Raw genomic sequence first — 20,287 nt, forward strand, 5'->3', positions numbered from 1 at the left:
GTCGAGGCTAACCAGGGAGGCCCCAGTCGACTGGAAGTTAGCAAATGTGATGCCTATCTTCAAGGGCCAGAAGGAGGATCCAGGGAACTACAGGCCCATCAGCCTGACCTCAGTGCTGGGGAAGGTTGTGGAGCAGATCATCTTCCGTGCCACCACACAGCATGTACAGGACCACCAGGTGCTCAGGCCCAGTCAACAGGGGCTTACGAAAGGCAAGACCTGCTTGACAAACATGATCAACCTTCTACGACAAGGTGACACGCTGAGCGGATGAGGGAAAGGCTGTGCATGTTGTCTACCTTAACTTTAGTAAAGCCTCTGACACCATTTCCCACAGCACTGTCCTGGAGAAACTGGTTGCTCATGGCTTGGGTGGGCATACTCTTCACCGGGTAAAAAACGGGCTGGATAACTGGGCCCCACGACTTGCGGTGAATGAAGCTAAATCCAGTTGGCAAGCAGTCACAAGTTTCTGTTCCCTCACCTGTTCTGTTTAATATCTTTATCAATGATCTGGACAAGAGGATTGAATGCACCCTGGATAAGTTTGCAGATGACACCAAGTTGTGTGGAAGCACTGATCCGCCTGAGGGTAGGAAGGGTCTACAGAGGGATCTGGACAGGCTGAAGTGATGGGCCGAGGCCAGTTGTATGAGATTCAACAAGGCTCAGTGCTGGGTCCTGCACTTGGGTCACCACAACCCCACGCAATGCTACAGGCTTGAGGAAGAGTGGCTGGAAATCTGCCTGGCAGAAAACGACCTGGGGGTGCTGGGTTGACAGCTGGCTGAATATGAGCCAGCAGTGTGCCCAGGTGGCCTATAGCATTCTGGCTTGTATCAGAAATACTGTGGCCAGCAGGACTAGAGAAGCGATTGTCCCCCTGTACTCGGCACTGGTGAGGCCACACCTCAAATACTGTGTTCAGTTTTGGGCCCCCCACTAGAAGACAGACATTGAGGTGCTGGAGCATGTTCAAAGAAGGGCAACAAAGCTGGTGAAGGGTCTCGAGAACAAGTCTCATGAGGAGCAGCTGAGGAAACTGGGGTTGTTTAGTCTGCAGAAAAGGAGGCTCAGGGGAGACCTTATCGCTCTCTACAACTACCTGAAAGGAGGTTGTAGCAAGGTGGGTGTCAGTCTCTACTCCCAAGTAACAAGAAACAGGACAAGAAAAAATGGCCTCAAGTTGCACCAGGGGAGGTTTAGATTGGATAATAGGAAAAATTCCTTCACCCAAAGGGTTGTCAAACATCGGAACAGGCTACCTAGGGCAGTAGTCAAGTGACCTGAAGGTATTTAAAAGATATGCAGATGTCATGCTCAGGGACATGGTTTAGTGCTGGACTTGGCCATGCTAGGTTAACAGTTAGAACTGATGATCTTAAAGGTCTTCCAACCTAAACGATTCTATGATTCTATTCTATTAGGGCTTTCCTTTGTTGGCTACTTGCTTTGTGTCAGCTGTATGAGCAGCCAGTCCTAGAGAGTCAGATCAAAGAAAGATAATGGCATTCCTAATAAAGCTAGCAGAGATCTTTCAGGTAAAATGTTTATTGTTCAAGAACATTGTCAGGTCCTTCCATGTCCTTTCCTGACCAGACAATGTCCCAAGTTACTATAGAACTCTTTTAAATACACAGACTAAATTATTCTTTTTGCCACTCTTTCAGACTGATCTCAGGCAGCAGAAGCAGGCAACTAGTTTTACTCTTGTTCATTTCCTCAGTACAATGCCATAACCTCTTTATAACAAATCCTCCACCACAACATTTAACATCCTTCTAACGGGACATTAAAAATGAAGTTAGCAAAACATTCTAGCAAAGTGGTTCACCAAACAGAAAAAAAAAATAAATTATGTTTTACAGAATCTAAACATGGGACAAAGCATGCTGCCTCTATAACACTGAATGCTGCAACCTGCTATCAGCAGTAGATATTGACACATGGCTTCAGCTCCCACCAGTCCCTGGGGAAGCACTGTTTGACGGGCAAGAGCAGAAGGGTGTGTATAACACTGAATGGAGTCCACAGCAGGTGAGACTGACACAAGTGCCACGCTCTATCCAGAGCTTGTAGGTACCACAAGGCAGCTTTGGCATGTGGAACAACTAGAGTAACAGTTACTACTAATTCTCAGCTTTTATTTAAAAAAACTGTACTTGTAAGCTTATCGCCACCAATTCATTAAAGGCACCTGCACAACAAAACTGAAGAAAATGTCATACTGATCCTTTCTCCCCCCATTTACTTCAGTGCTGTAGCTGAAAGCCCAATGACAGCTTTGGTTGCCAAGATCTCTGAGCAGCGTATCTAGCACTCCTTGTATGATTTTTGGACAGACACTTAAAAACTTGGAATTGCTTCCTTTGCCTGGAATATATGAACAGTACTCAAAGTCCTCAGGGGAGCACTACATTTGGGAATCACTTTGGGGCTATGAAAGCACTCTGTAAAGGTACGAGGGAGCTGTGGGTTGGGGTGCTAAGGCATGCCTCAACGTGAACAAAAAGGACTTTCATACTCTTCCCATCCACAGTCTGGGTCCCTTGCAGAGCAGCCACAGCTGTAGCAGTGGTCCCAGGCAAAATGCAGGAGGTGCAGGCAGAGGTCAGCTGTGCAGCAAAGCCACCAAAAGCGGCTGTAACCTGCATCTACCAGGCTTAATCTGCATTAGACTACAAAACCCACAAACGACAGCCGGGCACCACTTGTACAGTATGTTAGATGTATCCCAAATACATCACCGGCACTGTTCGTGCTCTCTTTGCTCAGAGAGAAATGGAAATCCCAGGCAGAAGTACAGGATTCCTATCAAAGATCTGCACTGAGATGACAGCAAACTGAGGAAATTGCCAGGAGGAAGCAGAAGAGGCCACACTGTTGACTGACTATTGTGTCTGCAAGATGGACAAGAATTTGAACTCCTTTGTAAGGAGACCAAACATATCACTTAATAAAAACAAGGCATCCTACAATGAACCTCTCTTTCCCATATTTATTCCTTGCTAAACACAGCAGTGCACAGATTATAGGAAATGGTTTTACATTTAACTTCAACCCCAAGTGGTAAAGAAACGGATTGTATCTCACAATGTAAATTTGCATCTACCATCATTTAATGGATGTTTTATACATGCTATGTACTACTGTGTTTTTATGGAAAGGCAAAAAAATTACTTGGGAATTTGTTTTTAATTAAGCAATAAGGCTCAATGGGGTACTGCTATCATGCAATAAAACCACTCCTGGGGTGTTGTGAGGCATTTGGTCCAGATGAGTGCTTCAAATCACCCCCAGATTGTGATTAGATGATTACTCCCTGGAGTTAATATTAGAATGTTCTCTCTAGAGTTGCCTTATTGCTATTATAAAAGTCTTCAACGTGGGGAAACTAAGTAGCTTTTGTGCTTGAAGAAGATGAAGTTTGCAGTTTCGACTGTTGAGTGGCTGTCTGAGCTGTGTGGGTCCCATAGATCAATTCACCTATTTAGCATGCGTGAAAGATCATCTCAGTGCATTTCTTTGACCCAAACAGTTTTACAATTAAGTGGCTTCCTTTTTTCTAGGAGATGGAAGGATATAAAGAGCAAACAACCCCAAAATAAAGCAATCCCAAGACAAGGCACTGATGAATTTGATTCTGAGATATATATTACTGCTTTATCTTTTTGTAGGGAATAATGAATCCTAATCACTATTATGCTAATTGTATTAATGAAGGCTAATGCATGCAGTAGCGGTAAGAGATTCTCCCAAGTTGGGTGCATGAAGAGGTATATGGCCTGAGGCATTTGTGGGGGCTCCCAAGCTAATGAATTCAAACAGCCCAAATGGTACAGAGCTAAACTGTGGTGCCCTCCCCTGCCTCACCCCAGCGGCTCTTCAGGGCTGAAGTTAGAGAAGAAATATTTCATTCTGAGAAAGACAAAAAAACCCCCACCCAAGCAGAAAACAAAAACCAAAGCTTCCTGCATATTTCAGTATACCATCAAGAGACAAATCTCCAGAAAACATTAACTCTTGCAGTTCCCTTCCACTCCCAAAAAGGCAGGATGGTAGCACATGCACATGGACAATTTTTTCACAGCTTGAGATGAAGTACAGAGCAGAATCCTCAACTCCTCCTTCAGATGTCCCTCAACACCCCACCACACACCTGCTGTTACACAAAATCCCTCTGCTTTCTCAAGCAGGCAATAATTTTTACACTTCACAAATTAAGGTGTGATCCTTCACACATCTTCTGTACCCTAGACTATGTCACATCACATATACTGCGCAGCCTGGGCAGCAATACACCCTCCAAAAGCCAATAAACCTCTTCCACCTGGTAAGAAGTCCCCATGGTTCCTCCTTCAGCTCAGCACCTCGCCATTTAAAGATCCAGCATGCCAGTGGATGGGGATCCCAGCCAAGCTGGGGTCTGCTCTCTTGGTTTCCAGAGTATCAGCAGAATACCTTGAAAAAAACACACAGCCTTTCTGTTTTCTGTTATATTTGAAGAACACGAAAGGAAACAAGGATTTCCTTTTTTTCTCCTTCCCCTTTCACAAAGCACTATGTACTCAAAGCATAAAACTTCCCCAAGCAATCACAGCAGATGCCTTCCTGCACAAAAGGCATTGATGTGGGGCAAGGCGTAGGTCCCTTACAAAGAGATGATTTTTCCTTTCTGAGCGACACACACACACACTCAGCCTGGGTAGCAGTTCCAAAGGAAAGAGACCAAAGCATGTTCTTCAGATAAACAGTAGCTATATCCATGGGCAAAGCAGGGTTTATGAATGAAACTCTTTTATGTGTCTTTGACTAATCAGTCAATCATAAGTGAACACATTTACATCTTTTTTAATTAACTGATGATTATCATACTCTTGTTCCCTGTGCTTTTTCCCCACTTTAATATTTGAAATGCCTAATCTACCTAAGTTTAGTGTTTGAAATAAATCATGGTGAACAATTAGGTATCTCATGCAATAAAAGCACACTCTGAATATGAGATCACTGTGTAAAGAGAATAACAATAGTAGGAAAAGAGTTCAGATGAAGAACATGCACAGAATGGTGTTATTCTGGAATTTGGCTGAGCCCAAAAGATGCAGTACTTTATCACAGCATGCTGTAAAATGCTTTTAGCAGCTTTTTTTAGACACATCACTTTTTTCCACATTAATTTCATAAGTTTTTCCATTAACATGACACCCCCTGTCTGCACTGAATACCTGCACCTTCTCACAGTTCTGGCATTTCATACTCTCTTACCTCACCTCTTTCTCACCTTCCCCTTTCATACTTTGACTAGAACCTGCTCCCATTACTGGGGAACACTACTCAGAAATAGTGGTCTGGCAGCATGCCAAACCTGCTGCTCATTTGTCAGTGCATACTCACCTGTCCCGCTCCTCTGAAGAGAGCAAACTTCTGAGCTTTCCCTGTTGTATGTCCCTGTACTGGGCAGTACAGGGTGCACGCTGGAGACTCACAGTGACCAATCCATTTGATAGATCCACTCAGAAAATGAACATCAAGCTCATGCTGTTAAGGATGAAAGCAAGCATGGGTTAGTGACACAAGCTGAAAAAATTGAGACTAGGTAACCTGGGTTAAAAAAAACACCTTTTCCACTGAAACAATGCAACCCCTTCCTTACTGGTACCTGCTCACTTTTCAGCTACAAAATGCCCTTGCTACCTTCCACCCAGCAGCACACATGGCAGAAGCCACAGGGCTGTCATGGGGCATGTGGCATAGGTGCTCTGGGAGGCAGGGAAAGAGCTGCCAGTGGGGGAGTTTCTGCACAAGGTGAGGCAAATCCACAGTGCTGGCAGCAGCAGCTTTCCACTCACCACTTCACATAGCCAGCCCCAGAGGTCCAGCATGCACTCCTGACATCCACCATGCTCCTGCACACTCTCTGCTTGACCTCATGAGTATAAATCAGTGTATCTGGGTTTGCTCATGGTTTTAAGTTTCAAGTTTTATGTTTCCTGGTCACAGTATACTCTGTCATGCAGGATGGTACACACCAATGGCATCATATAAAGAACGTTCCAGTGACAAAATACCCTGAGTGTTTTACAGTTAAGAAGGAGGATGTAAATGGAACTACAAATTACATGCTGATCCAAAACAAATTAAAACTCTTACCAACCTTGGGATCAGATCTTCTAACCACTACTGTGATTACAGTTACAGACCACTGTGAATTCAGCAAAACTGTCTTAGCTGGAAAACCCCTAACGTTCCTCTCTCTCCCACTGTATGTTTCACTACTGATATTTATCACTGAAAATAAAGAAGCAACAAGCAAAATACCTATGTCTTCACGGCACTGTGATCCACAGACAACTGACAATGCTTAACATAAATACCAGTATACAGTCTAAAGATAAGATGGGTTTCAAACCCTTCTTGTAGTGCTGACAACCGGGGAGAACACACAACCCCTTCTTGCTTTTTCCTAGAACCCAACCCAAGAGCAAATATTTATTATGTGTTTATACACAGCATTTAAATTTACCCTCTGCTGTTTACCTGCTGGGTCATCACTGGTTGCTCAAGACTTCAGCTCCAAATCTACCTAAAGGCCATGTACAGCACGACACATATGTGACCAGAAGAACTGGGCTGAAGGTCTGAGCAGGGAAGAGCAAGGCACAGCAAACACAAATTCTCTTATGATGGAAACTTACAACTTTAGAATCTGCAAGCACAATTGGGTTTGTGCTCCTTGAACATGACAGCTTTTGTAACAATCACTGAGATTTCTGAGCTGGGGCATGACTCTGTGGTGAGGCACATGAGGCCATGAGTCGGGAGCTCTGGGGGATGTCCCTCAGCCTCCCAGGTGGTTCACTCTGAGCCAGAGCCTATTGCTCCAGAAAACAACAGCAAGCAGACAACCCACTACTCCTGCTTCAGTGATCAAGCTGCACGTGACTATATGTAAGTCTCCAAGTTTCAGTTTTATCCTCTGTGAGGGTACAAACCCTCATATGGTTATCAGAATTTATGCTGCACTTCAAGATCCTTAAAGTGCTACACGTATGCAAAGCACAGCAATGCCATTGTAAAAACAAAAGCACATTGATTGTGTATTGCTTCCTGCAGAAGACAGAGGAGCAAGCAGGTCTCAAGGTTGCTTTCAGGAACACTTTCATCACGGACAATCTTTTCGCAGGCTCCCAGGAACCACTCAAGAAGTGGTAACTTCCTGCAAGTGGGCTGAGAGAAGCCCTGAGAACACAAGGACCCTCTGAAATGGGTTTGTCTGGCAGTGGTTAAGGCATGTGGACAAGTGATATTTTGGAAACGAACATTCTGAAGTTTTCAGTCTGTACTGAGGGAGCTGAGCTGGGCTCCGATTTCTGTACCAACAGACTTGGAAGCACCTCATTTCTAAAACACGCTAATGACGGCAGTAGGGCTTCAGAGACACAAATCAGTCACAACAATTCATACATTTCTAGAATAGGCTGATGAGGTGGGTCCAACAGGAGCTAGATCAGACAAACATTCATCCCTCCACGCACACTGCAGTCTCACAGAGCATAGGACAGATGTTATTCATGCTTACAAGTAACCTGTATAATGAACACACAGTGACTTATTCACTCATTAGGTAATAGGAGTATTCCACAGTTAAAAGCTGACTTGTCCACTGATGAAATGCCCCATGTAGTCAACTAGTTAAAAACAGTCTTTCCTACGATCACAGTGGGTTCCTAATATCCCAAACTAAATGTCAATATTGAGTTTTATTCAAAATAATTTTATTAAATGTCTGGGGTTTTTTTTAAAAACATGCACTAAACATACACTGAGCTCAGAATTTAACAGATGTTTTTGTTACTATTAGAATCTAATCTTTTGATGCAGGCTGTTTTAGTAATTTTGCCACTAGAAGATAATAAAAAGCCATCTTCTCCCCTGCAGAGCTTACCTTTGGCTGACTCAGCTGAGCAGCTGCAGTTTCCTTTACTTGCTTTGAAATTATTGCATCCCAGTTGGGCAAGATATTTCTGCTAGTGAGAAACAAGTGGTTTTGGAGAAAATGCCAGAGGCGATAGATCAGATAAAGTCTCCACCTTGCTCCAGTTGCATTAAAAGCTGGTAATTTGGGCTGCAGCTTTTTCAAGTGGTCCCACAAATGTTTCGCTTTTACAGCCAGGAAAAAAAAACCTCCTGAGCCTGCCTATCAAATAGCTCTTAAGATTACTGATTAAACTCTCGAGTCTGTATCTCAGTAAGGCATTCCAACAAGGATGTAACAGCTTCCAAAACAAACAAACAAAATACCAACAGAAAGTCAGCTCTCAAGTGCAACTGCTTAATACTGACTGCACATCCAGTGTGTACCTCAAGGTTTCCCTTGCCTCGTGCAGCAGTTGCCTGAACACACCTCCACTTCTGACTGAAGAGAAAGTAGAAACAAAATTGAAATCCCAGGCTGTCTGGCTAACCCAACACTATGTCTGGCTGACTTGTAATAGCTATTGCCCAGATAAGTGTATTGAGAAACAAGAAAAATAAATCAAAGTACTACATCTCAGTGATAAAGACTATGATTAGGATAACATGAGAGCAAATTCAGAATAATTTTAGCATATAGAGTAATGCTGTGGTTTAACCCCAGCTGGCAACTAAGCACCACACAACCGCTTGCTCACTTCCCCCTAGTGGAATGGGGGAAAGAATTGGAAGAGCAGGAGTGAGAAAACTCGTGGGTTGAGATAAAGGCAGTTTAACAGGTAAAGCAAAAGCCGTGTGCCCAAGCAAAGGAAAACAAGGAATTCATTCAGCACTTCCTACCAGCAGGCAGGGGCTCAGCCATCCCCAGGACAGCCGGGCTCCGTCACACGTAACGGTGACTTGGGAAGACAAAGGCCATCACTCCGAACGTCCCCCCTTCCTCCTCCTTCCCCCAGCTGAATATTGAGCAAGATGTCCTATGGTCTGGGATATCCCTTTGGCTGGTTGGGATCAGCTGTCCTGGCTGTGTCCTCTCCCAACGTTTTGTGCACTCCCAGCCTCCTCACTGCTGGGGTGAGAAACAGAAAAGGCCTTGACTCTGTGTAAGCACTACTCAGCAGTAACAGAAACATCTCCGCATCATCAACACTGTTTTCAACACAAATCCAAAACAGCCCTGTGCTAGCCACTGTGAAGAAATTAACTCTATCCCAGCCAAAACTAACAAAGAAAAAAAATAAGTTTAAGAGTAATAAACTATGGCTGGTTAGATCTGAATTATTCTGGCAGCTAAGACACTGACATACTTAGTTCAGCACTTTGTATATTTACAGTTAGCTTTATGTAAAAAAACCATTTTGTCGAGGATTTTCTAAACTGGGCAGATCTCCCCAGAGCTAGAAGACTGCTTGCAAGGCAGCCAGGACAGAGACTGGTGGTGTCCACGCTCAAGGCAAAACAGGTCTCAGTTGCAAGAACCGGTCTGCAAAGTCTCTGCCCCTTCTTCCACTGACAGACCACTCAGTCCTGCTCTCCCACAAGGACAGGAGGCCCCACACTAAAGCCCTAGCAATAACCTGAAACCACTGCCCAGCCCAGCCGCCTGCCCTCTGTGGGGAGCTCTCTTCTCCGAGGTTTTCGGAAGTCTGTGGACGCCCAGCTGACCCTCTCTGTAACCCTCCCTCATACGCTGCCAGGGAGCCACATACTGCAGCTAACGTAGTCCATGTCCTCATTCATCTGCTCATCTGACACAAAGTATGAAGAAATAAGGTCTTGTGGAAACTCTCGTGACTGCCCGAGCACTTTAGCTCTAAAGTGAATCAGAAACTTCCCAGTCCACATTATTATTAGCAAAGAAAACGAAAACCTGGAAAGAAAAACACATTTCTAATACCTTGACAAGTCCATCAGTTCCCATTAAAAATAGAAAAGCTATTACAGAGAGAGAGCGAGCACCTGAATTATAGATCAGCACAGGCCCGGGCACCTGGGAGCTGTTCTACCGCGCCAGGCACGGACCTGAGCTCGGCGCACACACGCCTCTGGCCTGGGGCACCCGCAGCGGCGCTGAGGGGCGCCCGCGGCCTCCGCTCGCCCGTCCCACCACCCTCGGCAGCGACACGCGGGAGGGGCGCTCGGCGGCCCGCGGCACACGCAGCCCCCGGGGAGACGCAGCCACAGCAAGAGACGCCCTGGAGCATCCCCAGGGGGCACCGGCCCCTGCGCCGACCGGGCGTCGGCTGAGAAGAGGCGGCAGAAAGGCCCGGAGGCGGCCGGGGGGCGGCACGGCCGGGGGGCGGCACGGCCCGGGCCAGCCCGCTCGCGGGAGCTGAGGGACGGGAGAGCCCGAGGCGGCGCTGGGGGGGCGGTGCTGGGGGCGGTGCTGGGGGGCGGTGCTGGGGGCGGTGCTGGGGGCGGTGCTGGGGGCGGTGCTGGGGGGCGGTGCTGGGGGCGGTGCTGGGGGCGGTGCTGGGGGCGGTGCTGGGGGGCGGTGCTGGGGGCGGTGCTGGGGGCGGTGCTGGGGGCGGTGCTGGGGGCGGTGCTGGGGGCGGTGCTGGGGGCGGCGCTGGGGGGAGCGCTGGGGGGCGGTGGCTGCTCCCGCCCTTCCTCCGCCCCGCAGCGGGGAGGCCGCGCTCGAGCGCCCCCTGGCGGCCCCCTCCCCGCCTCGCCATTGGCCACCGCCCAGAGAAGGGGCGCGGCCCCCCGCGGCGCGCTGAGCCCGAGCGGCGCCCATTGGCCGGCGGGCGCGGGGTGGGCGGGGCCGCGGGATCGCTGCTCGGTCCGGCGGCGGAGCGGAGCCGGCGGGCGAGGGGCGGCCGAAGCCTTTCCGCGGAGGTACGGGGTATAGAGGGGTTGCGGGGCGCTCGGGTCGGCTCGGCGGGCAGCTTGCGCGGAAGGGGGGAGTTTTGGAAGAGTCGACGGTTTCCGCTGCGGGGCCGGTGCGGCGGGAGGGAGCGGTCTGGCGGCTGCGCCCCGCCGCTCCGCCCGCTGTAGGAGAACGGGGGGGGCGGGGGGCCGTGCTCGCCGCCCGGAGGACTCGGCACTGCGGGGCCCGCGGTGGGACCTGCGCCCACCCCCGGGTCTCCCGTCCGCGGGTGCGTGCCCTGCTCACGGGGGAGCGGGGCAGCACCGAATCGCCACCCGCTGCTGTGCAGCACCCCGGTGTCTGTGCACGGCATAAGCGCTAGTTAGAGTCACGATTTATTACTTTTTATTTTAGAAAGGGTTCTTAAGTTACCGAGTTTGACCAAAGCACAGACAGTGTTCCCGCTGCGGAGTTGTAAGAGAAATCCCCCGCCTTTGGCCGTACATCTCTTCTAAAAGGCATATGGGCTTTGGGCATTGGGAGAGACAGAGAATTCATCTCTTCCCTTGGTGATTACCCGCCCTCACCAGCAAGCCTGTGTGTGTCATTTGTCATGAGCCCTTGTCCAGCCTGAGCATGTAACGGGTGGCCTGACCAAATGCTGTTAACGTTAGCCCTGTCGCCTCCAGTTCCAACGCCGAGAGCTCCTTACAAAGGTCTCTTCCTTATGGCCACTTGCCAGGTTGACGCTGATGAGCAGCGGAGTGGGGAGCAGGAGGTGCACATGGGGTACTGCTGCCTGAGGATGTGTGTGCGTGGAGAGCAGGGCAGAGGGAGGGGGGGGAGGCTCTTCCTTGAGTTTCAGGTTTTCCTTTCTTCTGTACAAAGGTGCTTGGGTGCCTCTGAGGCTGGGTGGCACGTGCAAGAGCCACCGCTGAGCTCGAGCTACCAATTGCTGGTTTTGGTAGCATCAGTCTGAGCTTCTCCAAAGCCACTGTTCAGCCGTCCCCATGTTCAGGCCCTACGTGCCAGAAGTCCTGGGCATGCTGAGCAACGGTGGCAAGAAGCTCAGCAGCTCTGTTAGCCTATTATCCCACCAGGACTGGTGGTATTTCTCAATCAAAGGCCTCATGTGACAGTCCCAAAACATACATGTACTGAATTGGGTTTCTTATGACCACAGCCGGAGTGGGATTGCCAGAGCCTGCCCCCCTTGGCCCCAGTGGCCCAGCAGCTGTAGCATGCCGGGAAAGAGGGAGAGGCAAGCTCAAATGCCCTCCAGCAGGAGAAAGAGAGGAACTATGTTTTTCTTCTCGAAATGCCTGTTCTGGCAAAAAGAGGCTGCATCCCACTTAACCGTGCTTGGTGAGGAAGAGCTTATGCCAGCCCTGACTCCAGGAGGGACTTCACAGCTGAGGAAAGCAGAAAGAGGGAGTAAGGGAGAGCTGCTCAAGACATTTTCTGCTGGCAGACTTCAGCAGTCTGATTTCAGTGCGCCGATACTCATGGACCATCCCTTGCACGTGGTATGCATTAGGTATGCAGCGAACACCAAGACTGTCTGTTCTGTTTGACAGCAAGAACCAGAATCGGGTAGAACAGCTCACAACATTGCTACACCTAAGCCCTAGATACATACAGACTTGAAAAACATACCCCAGACTCTCTGACCCAGGAGCTTAAGTTGAAATGCCCTGCCTGGCATGCCTCAACATGGCTGTTTATACTCTCAAGTGAACAAAGGCTCATTGTTAAAAGACGTGGCTTGCTTACTTCTTGAGTGGAGTGCCAAATTAGTATTTTTTTTTCCTTTGAATATCAGTTGTATTCACTGAGTTACATATTCACTGCATAATATTTGATCACATGAGGAACCAACAGATACTGATTTAAAAAAAAAACAACAAACTTTGCCATGCCAAAATCTCCCATGAAAATTAGCATGCTAGTAGAGTAGATATTCCCACCCTAATTTCAACTGTATAAGCTTCTGCCTCACATGCATATGTATCACTTGCTAATAAGCACTCTGACCCTGCTGACCTGTCAGGACAAACTTGGACAGACAGGAAAAAAATATTTATCAGAATGAATAAAATAAATTAGAATTTATATCCTCATTTTTATATCTCATCACTGTTGTTCCAGAGGGAGAGGCTCTCACTTCCCGGTAAAGGAGACCATAATGACACTCAGCAGCTGTCTATCTATACAAAATTCACATAGTAGTTCCATTCCAAAGCCAAACTGAGTATTATTTGCAGTGAGTCACACTATTAACATGAAAGCGGTTTCTATGCAGTTACTCAAGCTGAACACCCCCAATTGGAGCAGAATTGATCTTCCGTGTGGTGGGATAAGGCGAGTCACCTTCTGCAGATGGCTGTTTCTCCCCCTTCTAACTGAAAAGGGAGCATGTAGAGTGGGATGGGGTTAGTTGTTCAAGTCTAAAGGTGGGCACTGTGAATACCACCCCTCCTATTTTTTTTACTGCTTAGTATGTGTATTTGCTGTTCTCTAGTCATTTATGCCTGAGGGAAGAGAGGTGGAAAAAACCCGCTCTGCTTTTGCTTCCCTGGGAAAACTCCTTTGGGAAATACCCTGGGCTAGAACAGCAGGTGCAGTTTTAGTCTTAGCAGGGAAGATTCTCCCAGAACAGCTTTTCTTTGCTTAACTTGTGGCTTTTTAACTAGGTAACAAACCAGAGGGTGGAAGAATCAGGACATACCCTGCAGGTAGAAGTGTGATGCTTAATGAGAGCTCACTTATATTTCTTCAGTGTTGCAGGATTGTGTCCTTCCCCTGTCCAGCCCCTTCTCTCGTTGCTCCACACAGCAAGTTCAGGAGCTTTCTGGCCTATGCAGGGGCCCAAATCCATGCAACAGCTAAAGCTTTCACGGCAGCAGAGCTTGCACTCCTCTTTGAAAATGAACTTATGTTTCCTAGCTCTTTGCAGGTACCGTCTTTATATCTAACAAAATGTTTTCATTTCCACTGGGATGCAGTACATGGAGATTCCTAGAAACAGAGTCATGTCAAGTACCGTGCTTGCTTGAGAGGTTAGACTACACTTCTGATATTATATATAAAATAAAAGTAAAAGAAGCAGGCTAAGAGCTGGGACTCCATAACCCAGAAACATGATGAGGAAGTGAGAATACTAATGGGAGCAGGATTAACTGCTTTGGTTTATCCCACTTGGTATTGCTGGTGACAAAAATTCTTGGCAGTATTTTGTTGCAGTCACAGTCTTTCCACACTAAACTTCTCAAGCTGTAATTTCAGTTTTTCTTTTTCTTTTATTATTTCATGTGTTTATCTTGCGCTTTCACTCAAAAGCTCCTCAGGAAACCCTGAGAGACCACATCCCAGGGTAGGTGAGACTCCAGGTATTCACAGTCAGGGAGTTTGTGTTCAGTTGGGACCATAGTTTTCCCTGCCTGTTTGTTCTTGGCCTAATTTGAATATTTAAGAGGGAGCAAAAAAACCCCACATGCTGCATTCACAATGTAATTCAGAATAAATCTGAATGTATGTCCTGTAGCAGAGCAGCTCCCTTCCATGCACAGGTCCACTCAGGCTGACAGATCAAGGAGAGGGGGACTGGAGCCTTTCTTATCTCCTGACAGCAAATAATAAACCACTTTGCATAACTTCTGCATGTCAGTACTGAAATGGCAGGTTGGATGGGGCACTGCTTCAGCCACTGCTGATGGTGTCAGACCCTGGGCTTCCCCCAGCCTGGCTGCAGCACGGCCCCCAGTCGGGGCATTGCAGTTAATTGTAAATTGCCCTCCACACTGGAGAACACACACGAGTGGACATGCTTAACACTGCCCAACTCCGTCAAATCCATTCTGGTGCTTCAAGGCCCTGAAGATACATGTCCTTCCAGAAGGAAGTTGGAGGCCTTGGGACCCTCCCTCTAGTTCAAGGGAGACCCCAAAGAAGTGCTCTTCAGGAGCCATTCAAGATTTCTCTGTGAAAGCTATTTCTGTAGGGTTGATTGCTTCATTTAGGTCTCCTGGGGCTAAACCTGCGTCTTAGCTTTGTGCCCTTGTACCTTGGCCTGCTCTAATGAAGAAAATTCTGGGAACTCAGAGGAATTGATTGGTCTGTCTGCCAGATAGCTCAGACGAGGGGTAGATGACACGCAGCAGCCTTGAGCAGCGGCTCTGTGGTTTCCCTTCCAGCATACTGAAGGGGTGATTTGGGGTGAAGGGCAAGGGAAGAATGTAAATCATCACTATCCTGAACACACAAGACCAGGCGTGTTGTGCTGTTCCCTTTCCCCTGCAGCACCCATGACTGCAGGGACTCTGGACAAGGCGGATGGGGAAAGTGGTGGTGAACAGCTTTGCATTAGTGATTCGATGCACCACTAACAGCAACCAGGGCGACACAGATCCCTGTGATCATGGAGCTGCCTCGTGATGGCTGAGCTACCTCGCGGGAGGAGGAAATGACTCAGGTTCCCGTGGCCGGCTGGCCGCAGGGCAGCACCCTTCAGCACAGGACAGGCTAGGTGCAGTGAAAAACTGAACTTACAGCATGGAGCGCTTTCCTTACTGCAAACTACCAATAGCAAACATTTGCTTTCGCTGCAGTTACCCTTATGTAGGTTTTTTTACTAAAAAAATACCCAGTAGACTGTCAAACCCGCAGATTATATGAGAAGGAAGGAGGGTGCAGAGATGTGAGGAGGGATGAGCGTGCTGCCTTCTACTTCCCCTTCAGCAGAGATCAGACTATTTTCAGAATGATGTGTCTTGTAACTGGAAGCACTGGCAGCCCCAGCATTACTGAGGTAATGGAGGAAGGGCTTAGCTTGTGTGGGTTTATTCATATAGTGGGTGCTTTTTGCTTTTTTTTTTCCCTCCACTTTTTGTCACACAGCAAGGACCAGAAGGAACATGTGCTACTGCACTGTTTTGTTTCTACCTCAGCTCTGGCTCAGAATGGCATTGTGGGGTGCATGTGCCTGTGTAACTAATCCTCAAGAAAGCAGCTGTACAGTCAGAAACGGGAGGCTTGCTCCCAAAACCACAGATCTCCTCCCTGGTCCTGCATCCAGCTTGGCATCAGTTAGCTCCCAGGACCCAGAGGGATAGAAAGGAGGGGTCCTGGTACCCCTTCAGCTGTCACTGTATGGTAACTCCTGAGCAAGTACTGCATAAGAGCAGTTTCAGACCAGTTGGGTTCCTTTACTATGGGCATGCAGTTATACTGGTAAAAAGCACAGCTGTAATGGAAGAGCTGACTCTGCCTTCAAGGGCTTCCATTGCTGCAAACTGAACTATCCCTGTATAGACTGGGCTGTTGAAAATAGGCTTAGAAAGTTTGAAAATTTAATTTAAAAAGGTAACAAACTTAAGCGAGGACTGACAAGGAGATTACTTACAACCTCAGGTTGCATTAGGAGTGTGTCACCTGTGCACGTTCGCTACTCAGCCTCACCCCGATGCAGATGCTTGCAGCTTCACTATTTCCCTCCTTATTTTCCTCTTTTCAGAGCGAGCTGGAGATGGTGGACCATCTTGCAAATACTGAGATCAACAGCCAGCGCATTGCTGCTGTGGAAAACTGCTTTGGGGCTTCTGGACAGCCCTTAGCCGTGCCAGGAAGGGTCCTTCTAGGAGAAGGGATTTTAACCAAGGAATGCCGCAAGAAACCAAAGCCTCGCATATTCTTCCTTTTCAACGACATCCTTGTCTACGGCAGCATAGTCATCAACAAAAGGAAGTACAATTCCCAGCACATCATTCCCCTTGAAGATGTCACTTTGGAGACGCTGCCAGACACCTTGCAGATGAAGAACCGCTGGATGATTAAAACCTCCAAGAAGTCCTTTGTGGTTTCCGCAGCATCCCTCACGGAGAGGAAGGAGTGGATCAGCCATCTGGAGGAGTGCATCAGGCACCTGCTGACGAAGACGGGCCGGCAGCCCTCCACGGAGCATGCGGCCCCCTGGATCCCAGACAAGGCGACAGACATCTGTATGCGCTGCACGCAGACCAAGTTCTCCACGCTCACCCGAAGGCACCACTGCCGCAAGTGCGGCTTTGTCGTCTGCGCAGACTGCTCCAGGCAGAGATTCCTGATGCCCCGGCTGTCCCCCAAGCCCCTGAGGGTCTGCAACCTGTGCTACAGGCAGCTGCTGGCAGAAAAGAAAAAGGAGGCAGAGGCAGATCACAGGCAGCCGGAGCCAATCCGCTCTGACATCGCAGGCTATGAACCCTCCAGTGGCGATGACAGTGACAAGTCTGATGATGACAAAGCTGACCAGTGGCCAGCAGACACAGAGTTTTATACCTCAGAAGTATCCTGGTCATCTTTCCATAGCTGACCTGCTTGGGAGTCAGTGGCACTTAGACATTGCGAAGCCAACCTCTGGCTCCAGTGCATGTCCTTCTTGATGTTTTCTCTGGAGACCGTGCCTGTCAAAGTGGATCTTGGCCCCTGTGTGTGGTGTCTGCATGAGGAGCAGAGATGGGGTTACCCCTCTGAGAATGTGTCTCGAACAACATGGGCACAGAGAGCAGCAGCTCAGGGAAGAGATATGAGACAGACTGGTGCAGATGCCTGCAGATCAGCCTTGGCCAAAAGAGCTCACCCTTCAGTGCCTTAGTCTGCAAAAACAGAGCAATACTAACTTCGTTTTTCAAATATTTTGAGATCGGCTTTTGGGAGAAAAAGAAGCAAGAAATCCTGGAGTTAAACATGCTTGCCTGCTAGCATTGTGTTCCTCTGTCATGTCAAGGGGCATTCTGGATGCCATTTTCCATGAGCATTGCATCCATGTCAGAGATTCTCATTACAAGGATGCCAGCCTGAGGGGATAGCCGCTCATCCCTTCACGGTAAGGTTGGCATGGCCTTACATTTCTACACTCTGGTCTCTCAACTTTGGAAACACTAATGGAATGGTGCTCTAAATGCAGGGAGCTCGTACGAGGCTCAGCATAAGCGGCCTTAGCAAAGCACTGGAGCGTCCAGCTCCTGCATGCAAGGAGGCCATTTTGGCGGTACTGGGCCAGGGGGAAGGGGGAAAGAGATAGGTAAAATTATACAGAGGAGTGAGATAAGGAGGGAGAGACTTACCACAGTTGACTCAACTAAGTGCACAGCCCCAGATCTCAAAAAATAGGCAGTTCCACCAGTTTACCATAAACTGTATGAACTCCAGCCTATCAGGTGAAAGGACAGCCCAGGGAAGACTTGTTAAAAGTCTTGAAAAATCCAGGAAAATGCCCCAAATTAAGATCTTATGAAATACAGCATTTCAACTTCCACTTCCCTCCTGGGCAGGAGCCCAAGGCATTGAATGCTCACTTGTGGGCTAATCTCATGTCTATCAGTCTCACAAGTCCAAAGTTAAGGTCTTTTATGTACTTCCAGGAATGGAGCCCAAGACTTTACAGTTAACCTGAGAGCAATGTTAAAGTTCAAATTAAGTTAGAAATAAACCATGTTTATTCAAGTATATTATCATAATATAGCGTGGGAGTAAATATACTGAAAATCAGACAACAGCAATTGTTTTGCAGCAGACATTTCTACAAACTCCGTTATTACTTTTAGTATATTTTTGTATTGTGTATTTTATGCTGGAAAAGGAACATGGCTGGGAGTACACTGCCAATGTTATAAACTTGTTTCCTTACATGTTCCAAACAGCACATTGCCTGCCAGATGGCCGGACCTAGGGTTTTTCAAATTTCAGTTAAAAATAATCATTCTTACTGTCTTTTGTAAACTGCCACTGTTCCAATGAATTTGTATCATTTGACTGTGTGTGAATAAAGATATGGCCAACAGGAAGAAGCCAGGAAAATACGACAATAAAGCACGTTGTTATTTAACAAGAGTCTTAAACAACAGCTGGGATACAGGCCCAGCCGGCCAGCATGAGTTCTGACTCCTCAGCCCTGGGGTGAATGCTCTGGGTTTCTATTTACTGCTTGAAGGTAAGCACAAGTGGAAAAAAATGCCGAATCTGATGCTTCCTTTTTATTTATACCGTGTTATCATCTGACTGAGTTTTCCCAAGTCTTCTGCAATCCCCTGCAGTAGTCTGTATTAATTGAAACTGTATTTTTCCGGTGGGGGCACAGTTTAGAGTGGGTCAACAAACCTTATGACCTAAGCAGAAGTTTTGGGGTTTTAAAGCAGTAAGTACACATAGTTCTGTTTTTTTCCATCTCTCTCCAAGCTTAGTTCATAACTCTGTGCAGCAGTGATTGTTTTTATAATGCCTCCCACCCACCAGAAGGGTGTACATGCTATGCAAACAGAAAATGACCTTAAAAATAAACAGCCATTAGAACAGTTCACAAGCCAAAAATAGCCCAGCTGCTGAATTTGCATCCATAGCTGGCATTCCAGTTCCCTGCTCATGAGGCAAAACTCCCAGTTTCTTCCTAGTAACTGGCTCCAGAAATATATTCCAGTTTTGACCCTTCTCCTTAGTTCTTGTGGAGATCAGCTTTTCTTTATCTATGTGTCCAAACGTCTTACTGTTATCAGCCCTGAAAGAGCTATGAACTGTTCTTACCCACTAATGAATGACAGGCACACCTCTAACAAATTACTTCTTGTTGAGCAAGAGCTTTTCTTAATCACAGCAGGAAAAAAACCCACAGAAATGAAATACACTCCACCAAAATCAACCCAGATCCTTTTTTCTGTGCATGCTGTAGCTGATGGCCTTTCTGGAAATGCACACACCTTGCAGCAACTGGTACATCCCTGTTTCTCACAGGAGGTGGTTGTGGAGAAGAGTCAAGGGTAAAAAGGATGTGACTCTCTTGTGAATAATTGAGAATAAGGGCGACTCACATCACATACACACTGATACTTCAAAACATGGTGGTTTGGAGCCAAGAAGGCACACATGAGCACTTGAACTTCCAGAGACTTCTTACATGCCTGCTGCCTTGCGTGCGTTACTGTGCCTTCTCCCAGAGGTTTCCTTTGCTAGCTGGTCGCTTGGCGTTGCTCCCAGCTCTGCAGCCGTGCAGGCAGCGTCAGGGTGTTGCATCACAGCTGCTGCCAAGTGGGGAGACCCAGAAAGGCTGGGGCTGCCACAGCTTCGAGAAGACACATGGAAGCCCAAAGTAACCTAGCGACAATGCATATGGTAAAAAGAGCCTGCTCAGGAAAACATGGAGAAATTTAAACAAAGACTCTTCCCCCCCCTTCCTGTAATTTTATTAGCCAAACTGGGGAGCTCAGCACTGCGAGTATTGCCAGGGGCTCCTGGCTTCTGGCCTGCTGAACACATGGGTTTTACATCATGGGCTGTGCTGTTACGGTCCAGCCTGGAGTTTTCCAGCTCTGATTCTATCTCCAGGGCATTAATGGGGCATTTCCTGATGGTTTCAGTTTATTCTTTTTTGAGCTAAATACCAGGGATTCATTAAAGTTTGCAAACCCATGGAACTACAAGAGCAGTAGCTTGAATGCTCACTTTGAGAAAACATCTGCATGCTGGGGAGTTTGTGGG

At 47.6% G+C, this 20,287-nt stretch overlaps 1 protein-coding gene across 2 annotated transcripts; it reads left to right on the forward strand.

Annotated features, from left to right (window-relative positions):
• The first annotated feature begins 10,738 nt into the window (after window positions 1–10,738).
• Window positions 10,739–18,612, forward strand: PLEKHF1 (pleckstrin homology and FYVE domain containing 1). 2 transcript variants are annotated; one of them, XM_074913180.1, is made up of 2 exons: window positions 10,739–10,812; window positions 16,296–18,612. In XM_074913180.1, the coding sequence occupies exon 2, from the start codon at window positions 16,308–16,310 to the stop codon at window positions 17,127–17,129; it is 822 nt and encodes a 273-aa protein (XP_074769281.1). In that variant the 5' UTR covers window positions 10,739–10,812; window positions 16,296–16,307; the 3' UTR covers window positions 17,130–18,612. The 2 variants fall into 2 exon arrangements, with proteins under 2 accessions (XP_074769281.1, XP_074769283.1); XM_074913182.1 differs by lacking the exon at window positions 10,739–10,812 and adding an exon at window positions 13,757–13,842.
• Window positions 18,613–20,287: the final 1,675 nt, after the last annotated feature.

Source organism: Athene noctua, chromosome 9 (genome assembly GCF_965140245.1).
Source record: "Athene noctua chromosome 9, bAthNoc1.hap1.1, whole genome shotgun sequence".
In the NCBI taxonomy this organism is placed as follows: Eukaryota; Metazoa; Chordata; class Aves; order Strigiformes; family Strigidae; genus Athene; species Athene noctua.